Source organism: Podarcis melisellensis (assembly GCF_964234715.1).
Source record: "Podarcis melisellensis genome assembly, chromosome: 14".
In the NCBI taxonomy this organism is placed as follows: domain Eukaryota; kingdom Metazoa; phylum Chordata; class Lepidosauria; order Squamata; family Lacertidae; genus Podarcis; species Podarcis melisellensis.
Genome location: NC_138546.1, coordinates 37,299,224 through 37,324,107, shown reverse-complemented (window position 1 = coordinate 37,324,107; position 24,884 = coordinate 37,299,224). Strand labels below are relative to the sequence as shown.

General features: G+C 44.7%; 1 protein-coding gene across 2 annotated transcripts in view; it reads left to right on the top strand.

Moving 5' to 3' along the window:
- Nucleotides 1-24,884, top strand: part of ADAMTSL3 (ADAMTS like 3) — a 280,064-nt gene that overhangs the window by 172,449 nt on the left and 82,731 nt on the right. For both annotated transcript variants that reach the window (XM_081888376.1, XM_081888377.1), the window contains 5 exons: nucleotides 1,005-1,079; nucleotides 11,179-11,336; nucleotides 15,309-15,420; nucleotides 17,871-18,009; nucleotides 23,925-23,975. In XM_081888376.1, coding sequence (XP_081744502.1) covers nucleotides 1,005-1,079; nucleotides 11,179-11,336; nucleotides 15,309-15,420; nucleotides 17,871-18,009; nucleotides 23,925-23,975 — 535 coding nt within the window. The remainder of the gene's footprint in view (nucleotides 1-1,004; nucleotides 1,080-11,178; nucleotides 11,337-15,308; nucleotides 15,421-17,870; nucleotides 18,010-23,924; nucleotides 23,976-24,884) is intronic.

Genomic DNA, 24,884 nt, shown 5'->3' with positions numbered 1-24,884 from the left:
AAAAAAGGGAGGTGTGAGGAGGTCAAGGAAACAAGCAAATGAAAGATAAGTTATGGGAAGGTTCGTTGTGTTTTTTAATTGTTTCTATTTTTCTGTTTTTTCCTTCTTTTTCTTTTTCCTTATTGTGATGTGTTGTCTTGTTTTTGCTTAATTTGGTGTTTTCTCTTTTTTCTTTTTGTAACCTTTAAAGCTCTAATAAATATTACTTTTTTAAAAAAAAGAGTTTGGCTGGAGTTGTCCATCTGCAACATAGAGATCATAAATGCTGGCCCACTGTAAGCATTTAACCAAATGCTGGAGCATTGTAAGCAGTACTAAGATCAGATCATTTATATAAACTTAAGCATGCTTGAACAAGCAGTACTGTATAAAAATCCTAAGTAATGTTGCTGTATTAACATTTAGAAAAGAGGGTTAGCTTGCTAAGTGTCAGTTTTGTTTAAAACCCATTTTTAAATGGAAGTAATGATCTTCTGTAACAAATTGCAGGTATTTAGAGGGAAGTTCTCATTTGCAGTTCTCTAGTCTGTAATGGCTTCAGTTGTTTCCTGCAAATCTTACTGTTTATTAAAGCCACAATCTGCTGCAGGAAATGAGTGGTGGTGGTGGGGCAAAATCCAGCTAACTAGCTGTGAAGTTCTTTTGCAAAGGAAATCTTGCATGGCACCACTGTTTTTAAACCCTTTCAGCTATGAGGGAATAAAACTGGAACAGTAAGATGCAAATTGAATGACTGATGTACAGAAAACAATTGTCCAGTAGCTGGACAGATTTACAAGTCCACATGTGACTTAATAAGAGTGTGTTTCAGAGAGCAGAACCCGGAACAATGTGCTTAATAATGTGTGTATGTTCCTGTTGTTTTAAGTAACTTATTTTTGAGGCATGCTTTGTGAACTGCTGCTCCTTCCTCGTCCTCCTCTTTTGAACATCAGGTTTGTTATGAGAAGTTATGTTTCCCTTGCAAGATTTAATTTCTGAAACTGTTCCTTTAATTTTCCTAGGGGAGGAAACCATGATTGCTGTGCCACATGGGAGCCACAGTGCAAGAATTACTGTGAAAGGACCAGCACACCTTGGTATGAACCCTTTTACACATTACTTTTTTTAAAATAATATTTTATTAAGTTTTAAGAATAACAACAAACAGAAAAAAGAAAAAAACACAAGAAAAATATAAGGACACAAAGATACAAAATTACAAAATACAAAAAATACAAACATTTAACATAAGAAAAAAAAGAAAAACAAAAAACATACAAAAAAGAAACAAAAATCCCTCTTTTTAATTTCTCATCTTTGATTCACTTATTTTCCTGACTTCCTCACGCCTCCCTTTTTTGTATCCCTTTTAAAAATTAATTCAGCAAATTCATATCCAATTAATTTATCTGTTATCAATCCAATCTTATTTTTTCCCTTGTTGCTAAAACCCCTTCAGTTCATTTCAATGTCATCAACATTCAGAAATTTTACAATGTTTCTGTAAATAAATTTTAAATTTCCTCCAATCCTCTTCCACCAACTCTTCTCCCTGGTCTCGGATTCTGCCAGTCATTTCCGCCATTTCCATGTAGTCCATTACTTGCATCTGCCATTCTTCCAGACCTTTTACACATTACTAACAGAGAGGAATGGGACGCGGGTGGCGCTGTGAGTAAAACCTCAGCGCCTAGGACTTGCCGATCGCATGGTCGGCGGTTCGAATCCCCGTGGCGGGGTGAGCTCCCATCGTTCGGTCCCAGCTCCTGCCCACCTAGCAGTTCGAAAGCACCCCTAAGTGCAAGTAGATAAATAGGTACCGCTTTATAGTGGGAAGGTAAACGGCGTTTCCGTGTGTTGCGCTGGTGCTGGCTCGCCAGAGCAGCTTTGTCACGCTGGCCACGTGACCCGGAAGTGTCTGCGAACAGCGCTGGCTCCCGGCCTCTAGAGTGAGATGAGCGCACAACCCTAGAGTCTGTCAAGACTGGCCCGTACGGGCAGAGGTACCTTTACCTTTAACAGAGAGGAGCTTGGACAAAAGTATTCGATGTGGGCGTTTTAGGGGTTATTGGAGCTATAGTTGAAATACCTTACTTCTCCTGCCTAGGCCTGATCCTGAAGTCCTATGGGTGTGCTCAGTTCCTCATGCAGTTACCATCACATGATGGAGAGAGTGGAGCTGTGCTTGGTGGCTGTGTCCCCTCCATTGCATCCAAATCACTTAGGACCACCACCCTGTGTGTTAGGGGTGAGGAACCTCTGTCCTCCCAGATGTTTCTGAAGTCCCATCACATTAAGCAAGCATAGCTAATGGCCATGGATGATGGGACCTGTAGTTCAGCAACTTCTGGTGGACTGAAGGTGTTCCATACCTGCTCCATACATTGTGGGGGAGTGGGGGAAGGTCTGAGCCTGTTCTACCTGTATAGGCTCCCTCCCCAGTTACGAACTGTGAGCTATCATAATCTGGTGCAAGTAGGAACGGGGGAGAAATATGGTAGGACGTGAATGTGAATCTACTCAATTTGCACTTTCTGAAACAGCGTGAGAGCCAAAACATAGCTGTCCTTAAGAAAATCACACTTGTCTGAATTTTGTGGTGGTCTGTTTCACCACTGAAAGAATTTGTACAAAGCTGCAGAGATATTAGGTAAAAGGTAAAGGTACCCCTGCCCGTACGGGCCAGTCTTGCCAGACTCTGGGGTTGTGCGCCCATCTCACTCAAGAGGCCAGGGGCCAGCGCTGTCTGAAGACACTTCCGGGTCACGTGGCCAGCGTGACATCGCTGCTCTGGCGAGCCAGAGCTGCACACGGAAACGCCGTTTACCTTCCCGCTAGAAAGCGGTCCCTATTTATCTACTTGCACCCGAGGGTGCTTTCGAACTGCTAACAGAGATATTAGTGAATGTTAACTTATAAAAAGTGTCGTAGTAGGCAAAATTGCTTGCCAAAATTTGAATCGGGCAAAAAATGCATACACAAATGAGTATATTAAAAAAAAGAAGAAACTACACTAAATTACTGATAAATTCCACAAGGCGTGGTTGGGGGTTTAAAAACAACACCTTGCCAACTGACGCAGAAATGTGAAGAACTGAATTTAAGGTTGGAAAAATTAGAGAGTGAAAGAGATCAAAATTGAAAGAGGAGGATAAAACCTGCTGAAGAGACTCTCTACTTCAGCTCCCCCTCCAACAACCTACTAGGCCAAGTTTAAGATGTTGCTGTTGGCGTGTAATTCCCTGAACAATTAGGAACCAGGTTACCTCTGAAAAGTCCTTATCTTGTATTCCCCTACCCAGACTCTTGGATTCTTGATTCTTGGGTTCTTGAGGGAGACACCCTTAGTAGTGTTGTATGCTCCCAGGGTTCATTGAACATCCAGTAGGACTCCAGTGGCATTTGCCATCTGGAACGCATTCCCAATGAACATCTGATAAGCATCTACAATACAGTGGTACCTCGGGTTAAGTACTTAATTCGATCCGGAGGTCCGTTGTTAACCCAAAACAGTTCTTAACCTGAAGCACCAGTTTAGCTAATGGGGCTTCCCGCTGCCGCCGCGCCGCCGGAGCCCGATTTCTGTTCTCATCCTGAAGCAAAGTTCTTAACCCGAGGTACTATTTCTGAGTTAGCAGAGTCTGTAACCTGAAGCGTATGTAACCTGAAGCGTACATAACCCGAGGTACCACTGTATTGGCGTTTACGTGCCCACTTAAAATTTGTCAGTTCACCCAGGCTTTCCCTGAACAGTGATCCAGCTATTTTGATGTGTTAATCTGGCCTACTGCTTTGTGATATATTTCCTATGTGTCTTATGAACATAGCTGTCAACTTTTCCCTTTCCTTGCGAGGAATCCTATTCGGAATAAGGGAAATTCCCTTTAAAAACGGGAAACATTGACAGCTATGCTTATGAATGTAAATTTATTCTTGACTAGCAGCGTCATACCAGGAATTCTAAAAAAAATAAAATCAAAAATTGTTTTATTCAAACGTAAACTAAAACATGCTCTTTTATCTAAGGAACCATCGTGCAAAGTTTGGTTGCGATATTTTAAGAGGCATCCAAGTGCATAATAAACAGACAACTATGCTTCATGTAAACAAGTGCTTTGTTTATCTGTCCCGAATCTTCCAACATTCCACTTTGTTGGATGTTCACAAGTTCTAGCTGTTTTGAGATGTTCAGCTGTTAGAACGGGTCTTTTGTTTACAAATGCGGAGAAGGAAGCTGTCTGGGTTGCAGAGAGCTTTGTTGTTTTCATCTTGTTGTCCTTTAAGTGCTTGGCTTCCCCAAATAAATCAGATAAGGCCACTCTTATTATTGTCACTTTCCCTTCATTTGGCATTTGAAATGGTTTATTTTGGGAGGAAGGGAGTTGAAGTGAAGGGGGAAGGGTGTTGGAATATATTATAGGCTTTCCAGAAGCTGTTTTGCTAAGAGCTTCAGAATCCAAAATAAGCCAGAGTCCTCTGAAAATAATCCCCCTGCTGTAGAAACAACAAAACCAGAAGCTAATATTTTTACAAGTGGCTAATGCTAGATAACCAAGTTCATGAACTTACAACCGAGTCTAGCTGGAAGGGAAGCGAAAGATGCTAAATTCCTGACTTTTTAAATGACAGAACCTTGCATTTTAAACATTTAGCCATACATGTGAATTCTGTTTTTATTCTTTATGGATATTAACAGGAAAACATGTGGCTTACAGTTTGAGGGGATTAAAATAGGTGTGCGTTTAACGGAGACTCATGTTCCCTATCTGGGAATTATGCGCACAATGGTGGTGGTGGAAAAAGTTCATGAATTCCAGCAGGTAGGTTTTCTGGCAGGAGAAGCTACTCTCAAATCCACTGACGTCCAAACACGACATGACAGGTCTGCACCATTTTATACTTAAATCAGAGACACATATGCTCTACCTATTCTTCTTGTGTCCAAATGGAAATAATCACTTTGCCGGAGAAGCCCCCTTAGATTTTATATAGCTGAGCTGCTCACACTCACATTTATTCCTTCTTATAAATAATGTTTATTGGTTTGTCATGAACACATGCACAAACTAACATATCCATGCAGACGTTGGCCAACTCACACACATTGCGTTTTTGGTATAAAAGTTACAGAGATGCAGTTACATAGAGCCAGGATTTCAAGATGAATCTATATAGCCCAACCACAATGTTATGGTGGGGAGGGGGCTTATATGAGACTCCCTATTTTTATAATCAAAAATTCTAATTTCCTTAAATCCGATTTCTTTTAAACTGCAAAAGTTGGCTTTTAAAGATGCCTACTAAGGGTGTGAGATAGTGATAACCCCTCACTACTCCACCCTAGGTTCTGTACATCACAATTTGGAATTTTGATGGATCGTGTTTCAACTTGTGGGTTAAATATATTTTAGCTTCCAACCAGGAGCAGGCAATCTTCTTGCTGTATAGGCAAATGGCAAAGAACTTTATTAATTTGAGTGTCAGTACATTTCCAAACCCTTTACAGAACAGAGTGAATCCATTGGAGCATAGTCACTGTGTAAAGTCAGTCTCTCTCTCTCTCTCTCTCTCTCACACACACACACACACACACAGAGAGAGAGAGAGAGAGAGAGAGAGAGAGAGGAGAGAGAGACCAGCTAGTTGAGCAGCTAGTCTCTTACAACTTATAGCATCACTACTCAGGTCTCACAGCTGTGGCTGTTGCTGTGGTCTAAACTGCTGAGCCTCTTGGGCTTGCTGATCAGAAGGCCGGCAGTTTGAATCCCTGCAACGGGGTGAGCTCCCGTTGCTCTGCCCCAGCTTCTGCCAACCTAGCAGTTTGAAAGCGCACCAGTAGATAAATAGGTTCCACTGTGGTAGGAAGGTAAACGGCATTTCCATGCGCTCTGGCTTCTGTCGCTGTGTCACATTGCGCCAGAAGCAATTCAGTCATGCTGGTCATATGACCCGGAAAGCTGTCTGTGGACAAGCGCCGGCTCCCTCAGCCTGAAGCCAGATGAGCGCCGCAAACCCATAGTTGCCTTTGACTGGACTTAACTGTCCAGGGGTCCTTTACCTTTTTACCTTTTAGTGGTCTCAGTAAGAACTTTCAAGACTGTAGTAGGGGCAGGGACTGGCAGGACATTGATGAGTGTGCTTTGGGGAAAGTGGAGCTGGAGTTTGACTCAGGAGAGGGGGGCAGTGATTTGTGGGGACTGGTACCAGCCAGGAGGCAAGAGCCAGAGTCAGGGGAAGCTTCATAGCTGGAGGGTGGAGCACAGGAGGAAGAGGAAGAGGGAGGTCTGGCCAATGAAGGGCTGGGTGCTTCCCCATCCTCTCCTGTGCCAGTGTCTCCCAGAAGCAGGAGAGGAGTGAAGTGGGAAGAGCAGAGGCAGCTTCCACTCAGGGATAGTCTTGTCCTGCTTATGCGCTGGTGGTGGAGGGGCATGGCCCCCTGTTGCTGCAACTGCTCCGTAGAGCCTGTATATTCAGAGTCGTAGAAGCCTTTGTGAGTGTTTGCTTTTGTTAATAAAGAGCTAATTACAGTCTGTCAGGGAACTGCCATCGGCTCAGGGGCGAGAGGGGAAATGCCGGATGGATTACAGAGAGCCCCCAAAGATCGTGGGAAGCAGCACTTCCTCAGCGGAGGAAGGTAGCCACGCCTCTAGTGGAGAGGAGATGCAGAGCTTGGAGGAGGTGAGGCAGTGCCAGGACACCTTGCCTGAGCAAAGCGGGGAGGAGAGGGGTCCTCCATTACCCACGCCCTCCTTGCGCAGTAGGCTTCCACGCAGAGAGGGAAGGCGCAGACTGGGCGTCAAGGAACTACTCTGCTGGGGAAGGTTGAAGGACCGTGAATGAGCAAGACACGGAATAGAGGCACTCTGCATTCTGACGGTTTTTATCACCGATAAGAAAGCTTTAAAACAGACTATTGAAGCATATTGCCTGATTGCTCTTGAGCAACCAACCGATACCTCTTACACAGTCATACCTCGTGTTGTGTTTGCTTCAGGTTGAGCATTTTCAGGTTGCGTCCCGCAGTGACCCAGAAGTACCAGAAAGGGTTACTTCCAGGTTTCGCTGCTCGCGCATGCGCAGACACTCAAAATGACGTCATGCGCAGAAGCGGTGATCCGTGCATGCGCAGACTCGGGTTGCGTTCTGCTCATGTTGTGAACGGGGCTCTGGAACGGATCCCGTTCGCAACCAGAGGTACCACTGTATACTATGTGTTGTGTGCATTCCTTGGCTGGGAAGTGCCTGTGACAAGTACTGATCTGCACTCCATCAGCTGGTATAGTAAAGTAAAGATAGTAAAGTAAAGGGACCCCTGACCATTAGGTCCAGTCGTGACCGACTCTGGGGTTGCGGCGCTCATCTCGCTTTATTGGCTGAAGGAGCTGGTATACAGCTTCCGGGTCATGTGGCCAGCATGACTAAGCTGCTTCTCGCAAACCAGAGCAGCGCGCGGAAACACCGTTTACCTTCCCGCTGGAGCGGTACCTATTTATCTACTTGCACTTTGACGTCCTTTCGAACTGCTTGGTTGGCAGGAGCAGGGACCGAGCAATGGGAGCTCACCCCGTCACGGGGATTCGAACTGCCGACCTTCTGATCAGCAAGTCCTAGGCTCTGTGGTTTAACCCACAGCACCACCCGCGTCTGCCAGTGAAGATACACCTGGCCTAATAAAATCTCTCCACCCAAGGCCCAATTCCTAAGTCTGACCAGCTCACTGCCCCTCAATGACAACAGACTCTCCCTTTTTCTCTGGTCTAGTCCTTCTCTTGCCTTAGCTTCCCTGCTTGATCTGCTATCCCCAGTTTTTCTGTGATGACCTTGGTGCTACCTAATTGGTATCCGATCTCCAGCCCAACCATGATAATGTCTCCTGCTTCTTGTTCAGCTGATCACCACCTACATTTGATAGACTCGGACCCCGCTGCAGTTTGCCAGAAACCAAGCCCAGACCTGACACCAACTATACAAACAGCTACTGTTGTTAAGGGTTCCTGCACTGAAATTTGCTCAGCTGGCAATCAGTTTAGGCTTATATCTTATAAAAACACATGGCTGGTGGACCCAAAACTTCCAATGCATGGACCAAAAGCACTTGTATTTAATATTGCTCCTTTGGCCATCCCATAGGGACCAAATTATGAGTGCTGTAAGGCTGCTGAAGACCTTATTCTCCCATGAAGCTGATAATACTTGCCCTTCAGTTAAAGTTAGTTGGGGTGATACTAAGAAAAATGCTCACCCACAGCAACAAAGCCTTGTTCTACTTAGGTTGTAACTTCATCCATATGCCGACTTTTCTGCCTTTTTTTGGGTAAACCTGCACTCAGAATTAAATAGACTTTTCAAGCCATCACTTGCTGAATATGCCTGGAAAGCCACTTGCTGTTATATTTCCAGATGGCTGCCAGTTAAGTTTGCAAAATATTACCTTGCCCTTTGAAGAAATAGCTATAAAAAATATATTACGCATGCAGAGTGTTTTGTGTTCATTCCATAGGGAAGCTGCTATTGACAGGCTATGGCTTAAAGCAGGTGAGAATATACGGGAGCCGAGCTTACAGGTAGCCTGTGGAGCAAATCTTCATCTCTCTGTGTGATGGAATTACTTGGAAAAAATGAGCAGCTGGGTTTAAGCTTCCCTGCTGAAATCCAGGCTGCCTTTGCATAACTGTTAGTAGAGAACTACCTAAGGCATTGGGTCTAATCCATCACCGGCGTTGAGTGATGTTGTTCCAGCAAATGGGTTGTGATTCTCTACATACCTGCTTGTCCATTGAACCATAAGGCCTGTTCACTGTTTAGATGCTCTAAAAGTATTCATATACAGTAGTACCTCGCAAGACGAATGCCTCGCAAGACGAAAAACGCGCAAGACGAAAGGGTTTTCCATTTTTTGAGTCATTCCGCAAGACGAATTTCCCTACGGGCTTGCTTCGCAAGACGTTTCATCTTGCGAGTTTTTGCGAGTTTGTTTCCTTTTTCTTAAAGCCGCTAAGCCGTTAATAGCCGCTAAGCCGCTAAGCCGCTAATAGCCGTGCTTCGCAAGACGAAAAAACCGCAAGACGAAGAGACTCGCGGAACGGATTAATTTCGTCTTGCGAGGCACCACTGTATATGGTTATTTTGGGGGGGGGATAGGCTGTAGGCAACAAGAATCCAATGGCTGGAATAACCAGACAACTTTCTTGGCAATGGCCTAAGTGTGGGTTTTTAAGGTACAAGGATGTGGCGTTGGGCCAATGGTTTCTGACCCAGATTTATTAATTAACTTTGGTTACAGCAGTCCACAGTTCACACACTTCAAGGGGAGAGAGGCTATGGTTTAAGTAATAATCTGGATTGAGCCATAGTGTAGCAGTTAAGAGCATGAGTTGGTGAGTTTTAAACTCACCTCAGCATGTACTAGAATGTACTAGGTGGTGTTATATGAACTTCCATCACTTGGCCTCAGCCCCCACCTGCAATGTGGATGCCACCATACCAGCCTACCTTACAGGGTTGTTGTAACGATTACTATGACATATAAATGTGGCTATTGCTAGCGCTATTTATAGAACATCAAGTGTTTTTATCTCCTAAGGATTATGAGTGCTCCAGAGCCTACTTAAATGAGTCAAGTTGTTTTTAAGGAAATGTGACAGATTATTTCCTCTCTTTTTTAACAAATGGTTTTGGGTACACTTCTGTCTAGACACAGTGGACCAATTATATGCCTCTTCCAACCCTACTGCTTTCATTGGAATTAGACCAAGGATAAATTTGGACCAAAATTCCTTTATCCAGTAAAAGATATTGTTGTTTCTCGCTCAGCTGTTGCATTATATCCTTGCTTTTAACAGAGTTGGGGAATGTTTCTCCTCAAGATTGTTCATGCCTTAGGCCATTCGTGAATATTTTAGGGGGCATATCAATGGATCTGCATGATTTCACAGATTATAAAGGACACTCACTGGCCACAATGAGTTTCTGTGGATCAGTTAAGGAACAGGGAGCTTCTTCTTTCTTTGGCGATCACTGGTAACCGAGTAAGATTGTCTTCCATAAACACGGTTTTAACAACGTAAGTGACTGTGGAGGCCAGTTCTGGACCCACATGCCCTTCCACAGTGGGGACATTGGTTTCCGGGCGGGAGTTGATCACGGTGTGGATTTGCCAAGCGTGCCTTCCTCCTAGCACGTTTCTCCCTTGCGTCCTGAGTTTGAGTGTCTCTAGGTCAGGAAGCAGACAGTAGGAGTAAATGGGCAATACTTGAATAGAGAAGGATGTAGAAAGTGTGGCCTAACTAACATGAGATGCAACCCACAATATTGTAGCAGCAGTAGCAAGCTTCTTCAAAAACCTTTTTACAGGGCCAAATGGAGCATATTACGGGTGCCAGTTGGAATAACAGTTCCACAAGTCTTTAAAACATGCTGAAGTGGAATCAGGTGATCCTACCAAAACAAAAAAAACCCAACACCTTGAATTGTACATCATCTTTCATGGGCAAATGTAAGGAATTTGTACAGTGTATGTGCAAAATATTAAACACTGTGATAGCTGTGGACATACATCAATTCTAAGAACTTAAAAAATGAAAGCAAAAGCAAACAAACTTCGGTCATATTTTGTCCACTGTGTGAGTTACAGTGATCTGAAATAATACCTCAAAACCACTTAGCTCTGAGATCTAAAGCTTTCCCCCTGTCTAAGCAGCTTGTTGCTCAAGCTCAGTGGCAATAATATATTTGACCAGGAAAAGGGAGAGAGGTCTGCAAGCGAAGCGAAGCTCATTATTCTGTGAGTGTGGATGACAGGCTTGACTCGGCTTAATGTCTTTTTTAGTTGTAAGGCCGTTCAAGGCAATCAATTTTCTCCTTATCTGCTGGCCGTGAACCAGTGCTAAACCTGTTTTATTTCTAATGTATGAAAATACATTTTAGCTCCTTCAGAATATATGTAGTGTGGCAATTTGTTCCCTTTCCAGAGAATTAGATTAAACAGTGATCCTGGTTAATTCCCTGTCACCCGACAGCTGTAGTTATCGCCTAAATATATTGCACCTGTCTACCTGCCTTTTTACAACTGTATCCCATGTCACTACTTCTCCCAATCTACTTTTTGTTAGAACGCCAATGTTTTGGGGTTTAGTTTTGCCTTTCAAGTATTCTCCACAACCCTCTGAATTGTGGCATGTCCTTTTCCTGTTTCAGTGATTGAATCAAAGACGCTACAGGGAGACAGCGGCGAACACAGCTTTGGTGCCCCGGGAACGTTCGTTATTGAAAACACGACCGTGGAATTTCAGAAGGGCGCAGAAAGAGAAACGATAAAAATCCCAGGCCCCCTTGGAGCTGATTTCATTATCAAGGTAAGATGTTGCCTCCCTCGGCTGTGCAGTCTGAAGATCTGGCTGCCAACACAGTTGAAACAGCTATGTATAAAAATGACAATAACAGCCAATGGGAGAGAGGGAGGGAGAGAAGAAGAAGCTGAACAACTGAATTAGGATTTATTAGGTGTCAGATGCTCAGGCCCAAGGTAGGCAGGTGGGCTGCTGTCACCTAAGCAGGCAGCCTAAAGCCAGACTCTTATGCCAATTTAATAATCAAGGCATCCCCTCAAAGAATCCTGGGAACTGTAGTTTGTTAAGGGTGCTGAGAGTTCGAAGGTTCCTGTTCCTCTACAGAGCTACAATTCCCAGAGTTCTCTGGGAAGAACGATTGCAGCTCTGGGAGGGGAATAGAGGGTCTCTTAACAACTCTCAGGACTCATAACAAAGTATATTTCCCAGAATGCTTTGGGGGTAGCCATGGCTGTTTAAAGTGGTGCCACAGAGCCTGAACGTAAATGTGACCCGATTCTCTGAAAGTCTGTTGAGTTACTCCAATTCTTACATGTATTTTCTGGCCAGGTGGGTTGGTGCCCTTTGATCCTGACGTTCTAATCCCAGGATGTGGATTTAGTAGCTAATAGAAATGCCTGCTGCTTGCCAGCCATTGAATATTCTCAAATTTATAGACCACCTGTTATTCCAAAGATGCTAAGCCACATTGCAAATGTACATACAGCAGTACCTTCACTTCTCAAACAGAAAAGTGGAAGCTATTGTTTAGCCCATTTTACTATCCAAGTTCAGACATTTAAGGGGAAGAATATGGTAGCCTATTTAAATTGCAGAAGGAGTTTGGTCTGGCAAGATGGGGATATTATGTATGAGCCCAGCCCAATTCTAAAGCAAGTTATTCAGGATTTATACCTAGTTAATTCAAGTAGCGCTTGATTAAAAGTGAGTGCAGGTTAGAGACCACAGCTTCAATCCCATTTGTTAAAGTTGCTTTAGAAATAAGACCAATGGACTTTAAATGAGATCAAACCCCACCTGTTGACTCCCACAGTGGCTTACATAAACTAAGGGCTCAAGCAGACTTCATTTTTCCACATTTCCAGGCACAGTTTCTCACTTTAAAGTGCTGTGTCCAAATGCTTTTTTTTTTGTTTCAGCACTTTCCCTGTGAAAAACCTGCTCTTTACTGACAATCCTTTTTGGCAATCCACAGAAATCCACATTGCCGTTTGTTCCAGTTCAGCAGTAAAGAGCAGGCTTTTGCAGGGAAAGCTCTGGGGGAAAAGGAAGGGGGGGAAAACACGTGCTTGGACACAACTCTTTAAAGAGTCTTTCCCCCCACCTGCTTTAAATCCAGTAAGCAGGTAGCATGGCAAGCTTCCTTGGGCAAGAAGGAGGGCAAACACTGAAAAGGTTTTGCCCTTTGTAACTACCTCCTAAGCTTCAGAAAATGAGGCAATATCAAAGGAGGACAAAGAAGGTGTTGATATGGGAGCAGCTGTTCTCTTGACTGATAAAAGGTAAAGGGACGCCTGACCATTAGGTCCAGTCGTGACCGACTCTGGGGTTGGGGCGCTCATCTCGCTTTATTGGCCGAGGGAGCTGGCGTACAGCTTCTGGGTTGTGTGGCCAGCATGACTAAGCCGCTTCTGGCGAACCAGAGCAGTGCATGGAAATGCCGTTTACCTTCCTGCCAGAGCGGTACCTCTTTATCTACTTGCACTTTGATGTGCTTTCAAACTGCTAGGTTGGCAGGAGCAGGGACCGAGCAACGGGAGCTCACCCCGTCGCGGGGATTCGAACCACCGACCCTCTGATCAGCAAGTCCTAGGTTCTGTGGTTTAACCCACAGCACCACCCGCGTCCCTTCTCCTCTTGACTGATAGGTTGCTTTAATTGTACTCCAGCCCTGCCTTAAAGGAACTCAGAGGAGCCAGTGGTGGAGCAAGCCGATTGGGCACCTGGGGTGGTGGGTGTGTCCTACGCCCAGGGGTGGGGCCAGCCACCCATGGGGGCGGGGCAAGCTGGGGCAGGACGCTCCATGGGGCCTCCAAGGAGTCTGCCTGCTTCCTCCCACTCAGCCACCCTACAGCTGAGAGGGAGGCAGCGGGCAGACCGTTTGGGGCAGCGCGAAGCCTGTGGGTGCCCAAGCCACCGAGTCACTCCCAGGAGAGACACGTGGCTCAGGCGCTCTGCAGGCCGCACAATGAGTGCTGCCCGGCATTTTGTCACCCCCCCCTCAGTGGTGACACCCAGGGTGAACTGCCCCCACCGCCCCCCCTTCCTTCGTCCCTGAGAGGAGCATACAAGGTTCAACTGCCCCCATTTTGTCCTCACCACAATCTTAAAAGGTAGGGTTGGTACAGAGAGAAGAACCGCGACAAGGTCACACAGTGAGATTCAGCCCTCGGTGTTTGCAACCTTAGTCCAACACTCTAATACTGAAACCAGTGGCTGAGAGGATGTGGTTGGTTTTAAGCTGCTTTTGGTTTGAAAATGTTTTTGATTGTGTTGTTTTAATGACGTGCTTGCCGCATTGCACTCCTTTGGGAGGAAGGATGGAATATAAATTCAAAATAATAATAATAATAATAATAATAATAATAATAATAATCACTACACCCCACTGGATCCAATGTGTTCTAAGCCTTTAATGGTAAGCAATGCTTCTCTTCACATGTCGCCCACTTCTTCAACATTTAGGTGCTCCAACATATGAAATGGGGGATCCACAACAGCTCCTAATCATGGGAGTATCCAGTTCATATGAACCCCTTCTCTAAGGGTGCAGAACCATGGGTTCCTGTGCAGTTGGGTGCCAGCAAAGGAGCATTCTGTGGTCATCTGTGCCACAGAATGACTGCTCCCTGCTTAAAACGGGGGGTGCCCTTTGCGTGGACGCGTGCAGCCCCTAGATCTGGAGCGGCTCCAACAGCATAGGCTTGGCTTTGCCTTCCCTCAGGTGGGATACCTGGAGGTCTCCGCCTACCTCAGTCAGTTGTCCAATCCCACCTGGGAGAAGCGTTGCCAAGGAGACCAGGCCAGGTAGGGGAGGGATTACCTGCCCACACAATAGAGGGAGGATCTTACCTGGGAATTCTCACTTGGCTCCAGAGCTTCTCCCACCCTACCCACCCTCAGTTAATGTCTTATTTTGCAGGTTAATTTTTCCTCACAGGTTTTGCAGGTTAACTTTTCTTCAGAGGTATGCGGGCGCTGCTACATTAAGGTCGCTGTTAAAGGGCCGGAAAGGAATTTCCCTGCATTGGCAGGTTTCGCCTTTCCCGTAGCAAAACGTCACAACTTTGGCGGTATCAGGCCTTGGGCGGAATCCTTTTGTCCATCTTCCTCTTTGCGGCGGCGATACCAGGATTCCCCATTAAAGGGGTTTCTGAAGGGAGGCTTTGACCTTACGCCGAAAGGTCGTCATTGCTCTTCCCTGCGGTGGCGGCGTAACGGGGGCGGCTATCTCTGCTTGAACATATGTTCTCCAGAGCCGGCCCATCCCCCCCCCCACACTGGATAACCCTAATGCTCCCTAGGTCCCCGGCTGGGGAGGGAGAACGCCCAATGCCTGAGCCAAGGTCTACCCTCACTTGAAATTTAATAAAGTTGTGGCCAATTTAATCCCATAGCATGTTGTCTTGAGTCGTTATTCCACATGATGGGGGGACCGCTCGGGATCTGGGGACTCCGCCTCTCCACGCAATGGAGGCAGACGTGGCAAAGAGAAATGGCGACACTGATAACCTGTGAACTGGGGCCGTGACGTTGACATAAACGGCAGAAGATAACAGTGCCTGATAAGCAAAACCCTTTCTGCTTTAAATTATAGTACTCCAGATTTCCTGCTTGCAATGTTTCTAAATTCCCCTTTGCCTTTTTTTTTTTGCCACGGCGCTTTCCGCGCTACGCTTTGCGCATGAATTATTCTGTGACAGGCCATAGAGCGCTGGCCCTCGGTATACAAATGTGTTGTAATGGGACTCTCTCTAGGCCAGGTATGCTGCCCCCAAAGACAGCGTGGTTCAATTCTTCTTCTACCAACCCATAAGTCATCAGTGGAGACAGACAGAGTTCTTCCCCTGCACTGTGACATGTGGAGGAGGTGAGTAACGGATGTGGCTTGGGAGTGTGTACAGCTGTGGATTTTAAGTGGTGGATTTACAGCTTTCTAGCTGTATATATATATTTTAATGCTATAAATTCATGCTGGGTTGTAACACTGAGCTCCTCCCTGTTTGCAGTGCAGAAGGCCAACATTTGCAGCCAGTTTAGTATATGGTGATGTTTTCGGTGTAGCTACCAGGGCTCTTTTTCAGCCGGAACTCAGTTCCAGCCCCTCTCAGGTGGGAACCAATGCCATTATAAAAGGGAGGCATTCGTGGTGAGTTCCGGCACCTCTTTTTCTAGAAAAATAGCACTGGTAGCTACTATTTATTAAAAAATTCAAGTCTCATGTTTCAAAGGCACACTGGAAATGTAGCTAGTGTTTTGGGGAAGGCATAGTAAGCATTTAATTTTACACAGTGTGCTTCAGAGTGCTTTTCAGTAGTCTTTATGATAGCTTTAAAAGACCGGCAGGTATTTGTATTTCTGTATCATAGATGGGGGTAGGGTGTAGCAGAGGTAGCAGTGGTTTGTCTAAGGCAGAACTCTGTGTTCACCACAAGGTACAGTGCTACCTTGGTTCTCAATCCGTTCCAATCCTAAAACCGTTTGAAAACCAAGGCATGGCTTCCGATTAGCTGCAGGAGCTTCCTGCACTCAATCAGAAGCCGCAGAAGCCGCGCCAGATGTTTGGCTACCAAAACAGTCTGTAAACCGGAACACTTACTTTCAGGTTTGTGGCGTTTGGGAGCCAATTTGTTCAACAGCTAAGCCATTCGGGAATGAAGGTACCACTGTAATGTTTGATTTATTTAATAGGAAATTGTGTGTCGCTTAACTGTACATAAAACCTCTAAGCGGTTTACGAAGAATATAAAAATACACATCAGCATTGTCAATAAAAATCAGTGTTAAAGACAAATTCATTTGGAAAACAAGTTGATTTAAAACAAAAGTTTAAAACAGGCACCCCTAAACTCGACCCTCCAGACAGTTCCCATCATCCCAGACCACTGGTCCTGTTAGCTAGGGATGATGGGAGTTGTAGTCCCAAAACATCTGGAGGGCCGAGTTTGGGGATGTCTGGTTTAAAATGTAAGCTGAAATTGCAAATTAAAATACACAACAGCTTTACATGTCTGGCTAGGATTAGAGTTGTGGTGCACAGAGGGCTATAGAGGGAAATGGAAGGCAGGGCATTTCCATTCCACGAACTTCATTACAGTTATAGAAGGAAATTTAGGATGCTAGCCAATACCTTTTTTAAAAAAAGCAGTGGTGACTGATCAAGGCACTGTTGCAGGCAAGGGAACGGGATAATTGTGCAAAATTCTGAGTTACTGCTGCTGCAGCTGCTGCTGCTCTTTAATGGATCTGCAGGGACCGTAAAGGGTCACAAGTGTGCCACAGACTTTGCAAATCTGCTCATCTGTCCAAAGGTTTGCGACCTTTCCAGCGCCGAGTGTTTGGCCTGTGTACCGTAGTTGGCGCATTTGGGGTCGATAACAGGCAGCCGGGGTTTTTTTTGAAACTCGCATCGCTGTTGGCTGAGAGAGCGCCGGCCTCAGCCGATTGAAATGAGTCCTCTTGAGTCCTTGGGTTCAGCTGCTGAGGAGTTATGAAATGTTTATGAACATTCCCAGCCCTCAGAAGGCTTGAAAGTTGTCATCGCACAAGGCCTTACAGGCACACGGGATGTGTGCTGTTGGAGGGGAGAGGTGCAGCAAGAAAAGATGGAGTTACCAAAGTGTTAGCTGACCGATGGAGAGTATGCGAGAATATTTGCATGTGCATGGAAGAGGGATGCGAATGTACTTCGCAAATAGTGTGTATGTTCACAGTGGGCATTACGAGTGAAGGTGAGAAGTGTGGAGTTGGGGGCACATGTGAGAGTGGAGGAGGAAGGGTCACAGAACACACAAATCTATCTATACAGTGGTACCTCGGGTTACATATGCTTCAGGTTACAGACTCCGCTAACCCAGAAATAGTACCTCGGGTTAAGAACTTTGCTTCAGGATGAGAACAGAAATTGTGCTCCGGCGGCGCGGCAGCAGCAGGAAGCCCCATTAGCTAAAGTGGTGCTTCAGGTTAAGAACAGTTTCAGGTTAAGAACGGACCTCCTGAACGAATTAAGTACTTAACCCGAGGTACCACTGTATATCCTTGGTTGCTGAAGCACCTTGGAACTGGTACGTTTCGGCTCCCGAACGATTGAAAACCAGAAATGAGTGTTCGGGTTTTCAAACGATTTTCGGAAGCCGAATGTCCAGCGTGGTTTCTGATTGGCTGCAGGACGCTCCTGCAGCCAATCGGAAGCTGCGCCTTGGTTTTTGAACAGTTCCGGGTGTCAAACGGACTCCCGGAATGCATTCTGTTCGAGAACCAAGGTACGACTGTATGTTGGTTTCCACTGAAATGCAATGCATATTCCTCTCCCCAATATAGGTTACCAGCTGAACTCTGCAGAGTGTGTGGATATCCGTTCAAAGCGCGTGGTGCCAGATCAGTACTGCCACTACTATCCTGAAAATAAGAAACCAAAGCCTAAGCTGAAGGAATGCAATATGGATCCCTGCCCTTCAAGGTTTGCATTGCCAATTTATAAATGGATGGGTGGATCCCAGTCGGTGCACTGGGGAGCCTGCGTCAGTGGTGGAGAGAAGGTTTTGCTTTTCAGTGAAGAAAGGAATAGTGACCAGCACCAGTATTATTTTTGCACCCACCCACCCCGTGAATCGGTTCATTTGATTGAGTGGGTGCTGTGATTCTGTCTGTATAACCTGGAAATTGAACTTACTATTCTTGGGCAGAGGTAGCCCTCCAGATGCTTCAGGGCTACAAGTCCCATCCTCCCTGATCATTGGCTGTGCTTGCTGGGGCTGATGGGAGTTGTAGTTCAGCAGCATTTGGAAGGCACCATATTCGCCGCTGCTGTTCTTGAACAAAAAGGGCTGAGCCAAAAGTTCTTGTCATTATTGGTAGTGAAAGAAGGGATAATTTAAGCAGAATTTAAGCAGCTGTATCACCACTTTCAGACGAAGATTATACATGCACAAATTTATTTGTATTTGGAATGTATTTGTCCAAACTACCCATGAATCAATGTATATTTAAGGGAAACAATAAGTTCTTCCATTTACATATACGTTATATAGTTCTGTAATCTTAATTATAATTTTTGTAATAATTGTTTAGGGTTGCCCTATTTCAAAGAGGATGCCATGATGGCCATTCAAAGCAAATGAATGCAATTTGTCCCAATTTCTACCCCGGAAAAAGAGGACGTGTCCCAGAAAAAGAGGACACATGGCAACCCTATTTATTGTTGTCTTCTTCTGCCTTTTTAAAATGGTTTACGCATTCTTTTTCGTACTTTTTCTTTTAACTCGTAATATTCTTAATTTTTTCAAAAGATGGAAATTAGACTCCAAAATTAAGAAGGCTAAATAGTTTATCTGATTTGGAGTTGGATAGATAAAGCTAACTCCCATATAATGAATAGTCATGCAAGAGTGAAGGAGGAAGGGGTATCCATATTTTTCACAAACAGAGCAATTGTTGTGCATTGCATGTCTGTTTCTCTGACACTGGCTGCCCGAGTGGAAGTGTTCCAGCTTTTACCACAATCTAGAAGTCGCCTTCCTTAGACTTGGGGAAATTTGCTTGATTTGGAGGCAAATTAGTAACCTTTGCTGCCTATGAATGCTGGAGAAAAGGTGAAATACTTTGAATTTTGTTTTAATTACTGGGATTAAAGTTGATGATTATATCAGGATTTGGGGGGAGAAGAAGAAAACAGACTGACTCATGGTTTGATGATAGATATTTCCGGAATGCTACGTGTGAAACGAAGGGAGCATTGGCTAACATGCAAGAAGCCAGAGTAACTCATTATTTGGAAGCTTTCATTGAATTAAGCAAAGGGTGTAAAGAATTGCAGCAATGCTTTCACTAGCTCCGGATGTTTCCAAGAGAATGCAGAGCCAGCTGGAGAAAATGTTAGCCAAACAATTAAGAAAGTGGTCAGTTCATTCTGCCTTCGCTTTAACATTTTTCAGCTGTGAAGCACAGCTTTCAGGTAATACGGATATCAAAGGTCTACTGATTCCATTCAGAATCAGTACGTGAGGAGGGTATTCTTTGTACAAAACAGAACACCACCTTTCTTATTATGATCCAAAGCTAGTCTGTCAAAGTTGTCATCTTCACTGAATACCAGGATGGTAACATTATTAAAGGATAAAATTATTCTATGGAAATAGCCAGAAGCTTTCAAAGTTAGCACTGATTTATATCCCAGACAGTGACTGAGTTAAATCAGTCACTAAGTGAACCGCTGTGATAGGATCCTCATGTGAATTTTTTTTATTATTATTATTTTTTGTTAATGCAGGCAGAATAGTAAGCTTTGGAAGTGGGTAGGCAGCATATTTTGGATTTAGATGTTCATGACTTGTTGGCACAGATTAATCCTCAAAGAACATCGCCCTCCTCCCTAAGCCACTATATATAACAAAACTTACATACTTGACCTAGCTAGTTTTCTAGTTGTGGTTTTTGTCTATTAAAAATGAATGAGTCAAATCCCATATGGCTGACTGGCAACACAACTTAGAATAAACGGTGAATGGAAAATGTCAGATTGTAGGGGGCTTTCAATTTTGTTGTTAAAGAGTTGAGTTAAATTATAAATGAGTGGGAGCTTGTCTTTTCTGTATTGAATGCTATAGGTTTTTTTATATGGTATTATTGTTGCAAAAGGCATTGGATATTGTACTGGATTGTGTTTGCTTACATCATAATTTGTATGATGTACGATTATATGACTATATAATTATATTATATCTGAAAAAGTGTGCATGCACACGGAAGCTCATACCAATAACAAACTTAGTTGGTCTCTAAGGTGCTACGGGAAGGAATTTTTAAATTTTGTTTCGACTATGGCAAACCTACACGGCTACCTACCTGTAACTATTATATGACTGATAGCCTTTGGTTAAGCCAAGAGTAACCAACCTGGTATCTTCGAGACATTTGGGACAACAACTCCCATCAGCCCCAGACAACATGCCCTAGAGTCAAGGATGAGAGAGTTGTAGCCTATTATTATTATTATTATTATTATTATTATTATTATTAATATGCCACCCATCTGACAGGGTTATCCCAGCCACAAAATATTAAAAACACAATAAAACCCCAACCATTAAAAGCTTTCCTGAACAGGGCTGCCTTCAGATGTCTTCTAAAACTCAGATAGTTTATTTCCTTGACATCTGATGGGAGGGCGTTCCACATGGCGGGTGCCACTACCGAGAAGGCCCTCTGCTCGGTTCCCTGTATCACCATTTCTGGAACTTACCATGTTGACTGTCCCCAGACTAAACAATGAAGATCTGTAGGGCTGGGCTGTGGGCTGCTGCCTGAGGTGAGCCATGAGTTGGGAGTCAGAAGCTGCATGTCGATCCAAGAATCAGGGTCAAAAAACAAGCCAGATTTCAGGACCAAATGATATCCAGGATTACAGGGGCACTCGGAGCTCAGGAAGACCTTGGTGCTCACGCAAGGCTCAACTGAAAAAAATAAGAAGCCCTCCTTTCCCAAAACGACCCACTGACCAGCCTGGGTGGGCAGAGTTAGTCTGCAGGCATAGGCAAACTCGGCCCTCCAGATGTTTTGGGACTACAACTCCCATGGTCCCTAGCTAACGGGACCAGTGCTCAGGGTTGATGGGAATTGTAGTCCCAAAACATATGGAGAGCCAAGTTTGCCTGTGCCTGGTCCAGGGTCTGAAGGTACTTTACTGTTGTAGTTCAGCAGTTTACCACACAGGGCAGCTGCACACAGATGTAGTAGCTCTTGACAATGGCAATGTTTCTGGAATTTCTCTGAGCATGTCACATACATGCACAAACTGCCTCTGGTGCATCCTTAACTCCCACCGTCTGCTCAGGATAATATGAATGTCCAGCTCCAAGAGGCATAGAGTGATGAGTGCATCCAATATCGTTGCTTGGGATTCCTTAAATTTTTTTAAAAGGCACACATCAACCCCTCTGAAGTCACACCAGTGGCCCCCAGTTTGGGAATCATTGATCTACCTGAAGCCAGCATCTCACATGCATTCCTTTCCTTTTAGACACTCATCAGTCAACGCTTTCATTTTTTTCCCTTTAGGGTTACAGGCTCCAGTGAAACAAAATGAATGCAATGCAAAAGGAAAGGAAAGATGCTTGTGGTGCAAAGACCACACGGTGCCGTTGCCAAGTTCCTAAAGGCTGCTGCTGCTGCAGCGTACATAGACCATATTGAGTTGCACAATGACATTTAAGGCACGCTGGCTGTTGGATCGTCTGGTGCTGTTTCCTGGCTCTGCTAAAGTATCTTAAAATAACACTACAGTATCTAGCCCAGAACCTCACATTAAAATGCCAGCTGGCAGACCTGGAGATATATCCAAAGGAGAAAAAGGAAACGCTCTCGGTGGATTTCATTTCCTATAACTAAACTGTCCTGTTTCCTCTAATCCCAGCCGAACGTAATCATCGATAGCGACCCCCTCGGAAGCATAGATGCTCAAAGCTCACCAGGCCTGTTTCTGCAGACCCACTCTGGCAAAACTTAGATCATAAAAGGTTACAGAACCTTCTGGAAGTAGGTTGGGAGCTTTATAAGTAGGGGGGAACATGTAATACGAGTACTTTCCATTAATATCAGCGCTATAAAAGCAAAGGCGCTAAGATGCTATGGGGTGAATGTTCTGCTTTGTTTCTCGTTCCTCCTCCTTGTGGGTGTCAGGGCCCAGCCTGGGTTGTGGGCAGGTTGGCCCAAATCCATAGCTGTAGTCTATGCTCTCCCGTTGAGGCCCCAGAGGTCAGTTGCTGGAGGTGGAGATAAGGTCTTGAGCTGGAGTAGCTGGCAGAGGCTACTTCTTTCTTGACCAGTAGGGTAGACATGTGACCTACTTGTTATGCACTGAGTTGAATAGGATTCAGAGTGCAGCAGTCTGATTGGTCCTAGAACAATGCAGCAGTCTGATTAGTCTGCAGGAGCCACCCAATCCAGCTCCAGATGAAAGTGAATCCACAACCTGATTGGTCTACAGGAGAATTCCGGAATTAACCAATCACGTGCAGCCCATTGTGTAAATAATGTATATAAAGCAGATACTTTGGGGGGAACATTCATTTTCCTCCTCCCACTATGAGCTGAATAAAGAGCATGAAATCCACTCTCGAGTATATTTCATTAATAGAGGACAGTCTTCTATTTGAAGAGCTGGCAGAGGGCAGCACTCACCTGGAAGGTGTTCTCTGTTTGAAGAGCTGTCCTGGTCCATTCTTGACTTAAGGATCAAGAAACCCTCAGAAGGGAGAGCAAGAGGAGCAGTGAAATAGTTGGCTATTAACAGTTAACAGCAATGGACAGCAGACTGAGCAGAGCACTCGGTCTTCTGCCCTGAGGGTTGAGATGAATTGCATTTCTGTTTAAGTTGTGCTTCTCATTTCCACATTTGCATATAATAAGATCATGCAGATATGTGTTCACTTTTGTCCTCTTTGGGTACTGCATTTTCTCTTTTCTGGCATAGAGTAGATTGCCACCATTTTGACCTGAAAATGGCAGGAGGTTATGTTCCTACATCTTATCCCAGGCCTGTGCAGTCTTGAGGTTTTGCACATTCCTGTTTTCTGTCCTCAAAGAAGGCTTTGAGGCTTGATCGTCTGCAGTTCCTGATAGCCTAGGATTAATTCAGGGTAGATTACAGAAACTGGGGATGGATATACAAACAGGAAAAAAACAACGCTATAAAGAAGTCATAAATGAAATCGTCATAACAAAAGGAAAAAAACCTATGTAAAATCGCGTAGAAAAGTTTTGTGCTCTACAGTGCCATCTGGTGTTGCATGTTTATAATGCACTTAAAATGTTGGGTTTTTTGTTTTTTTTTACTAATGTAGCTTAGTCCTGGGAGAACAGCTCCCTGCCCCAAAGGGCATACAGTCTGAAAACAGTAGCAAGGGAGGCAACAGAGTAAGAGAAGAATTATGTGATTATTTCAGATAGCACATACTTAGTCTTAGTTACAGTAGGATGTTGAGGGTGGCAAGTTATCTTGTTTGTGGGTTTGCAGTGCATATGACACACACAGCTCTATCCTTCATTATCTTGTTGCTGCTCCCAGCTTTCACTGCCTGAGGTTGCTACTTCACTTTGCCTAATGGTAGGGCTGGTCTTGCCTTGGACTGCTAGAAACTTGGCGGCAGAGCTTTGTTTTTGGGATATTTCACAGGAATTGCATAGAAGCTTGAGAACAAACCGGTTCAGTTGATAAGATCGGAATGGGTTCAATAGGTAGCACGAGGGATACCCACCTCACAAACTAGTTGTTTCCAGAAATTCTGATGGGTGTTCAAATGAATATGTTCATGACACAAAGAAAAGCCTATCCTGGTGTTCCGCAAATAACTTTGCAAATGCTTGTCTTGTTCACAGTGACGGATTCAAGGAAATCATGCCTTACGACCACTTCCAGCCACTTCCTCGGTATGTATGGCCTCTGTTGAGATTAGCCTTCCATTAATAATATAATACAGTGTACCGTACTTTTCTGTGTATAAGACGAGGGATTTTTTACTCAAAAATGATGTTTAAAAATGGGGGTTGTCTTATACACAGATAGTGCGTGGGGGGGGGACACGGGCGATTGGTCGCAGGCGTGAGTAGGAGCTTGTCAGTGGCGATTTTGTGGGTGATTGGTGGCTGGGTCAAGTGCTGCTTTGGATTGGTTGCTGCTTCGGAAAAATTGGGTGGGTGATTGGTTGCTGCGGCAAAGGTTGCTCTGGATTGGCTGCCACTTCAGCGATTGGGCGTGTGATTACCGTCTGCTGTTTTTGAGCAGGCAGGCGCATGTTGTCATTGGCGACATGAGTGATTGTCAGCATTTCTCAGTTGGGTTAGTGATTTTCGGCATCCCCTCCCCCAAAGAAAGCTCAACAACTCTGGGCAATCCCCCGCCCCCATTTTCTTAAATTTGAGCCCCCCAAAATAGGGGGTGTCTTATACACGGGGGCGTGTTATACACAGAAAAATACGGTAATTAGTTTGTGCCATTTGTTCAGATGTCTGCCTACCCAAGATGAAGACTAGCAGTAACTGTTTGCCATAGATGGCATGACTGAGCTTGACAGCCCATGACGTTGAGTTCTTGAGATAAGTTCGCACCAAAGCACATGGCACTTAAAGAGCGCGACCTGCCACTAATGCACTTTCCCGCTTCAAGTGCATGGGCTCCATTAGTAAGTTATGTGCAAGATAGCAATTGTTGAGGATAGTGTATCAATCAGCTAAATAAAGCCAAGTCCTAGCAAAGGGATTTAAAAAACCAACACTCCAGACTCAACACTGCAGATGTGTTCAGTGAGACCAGGTCTGGAGAGGATTGATGGACAGAGG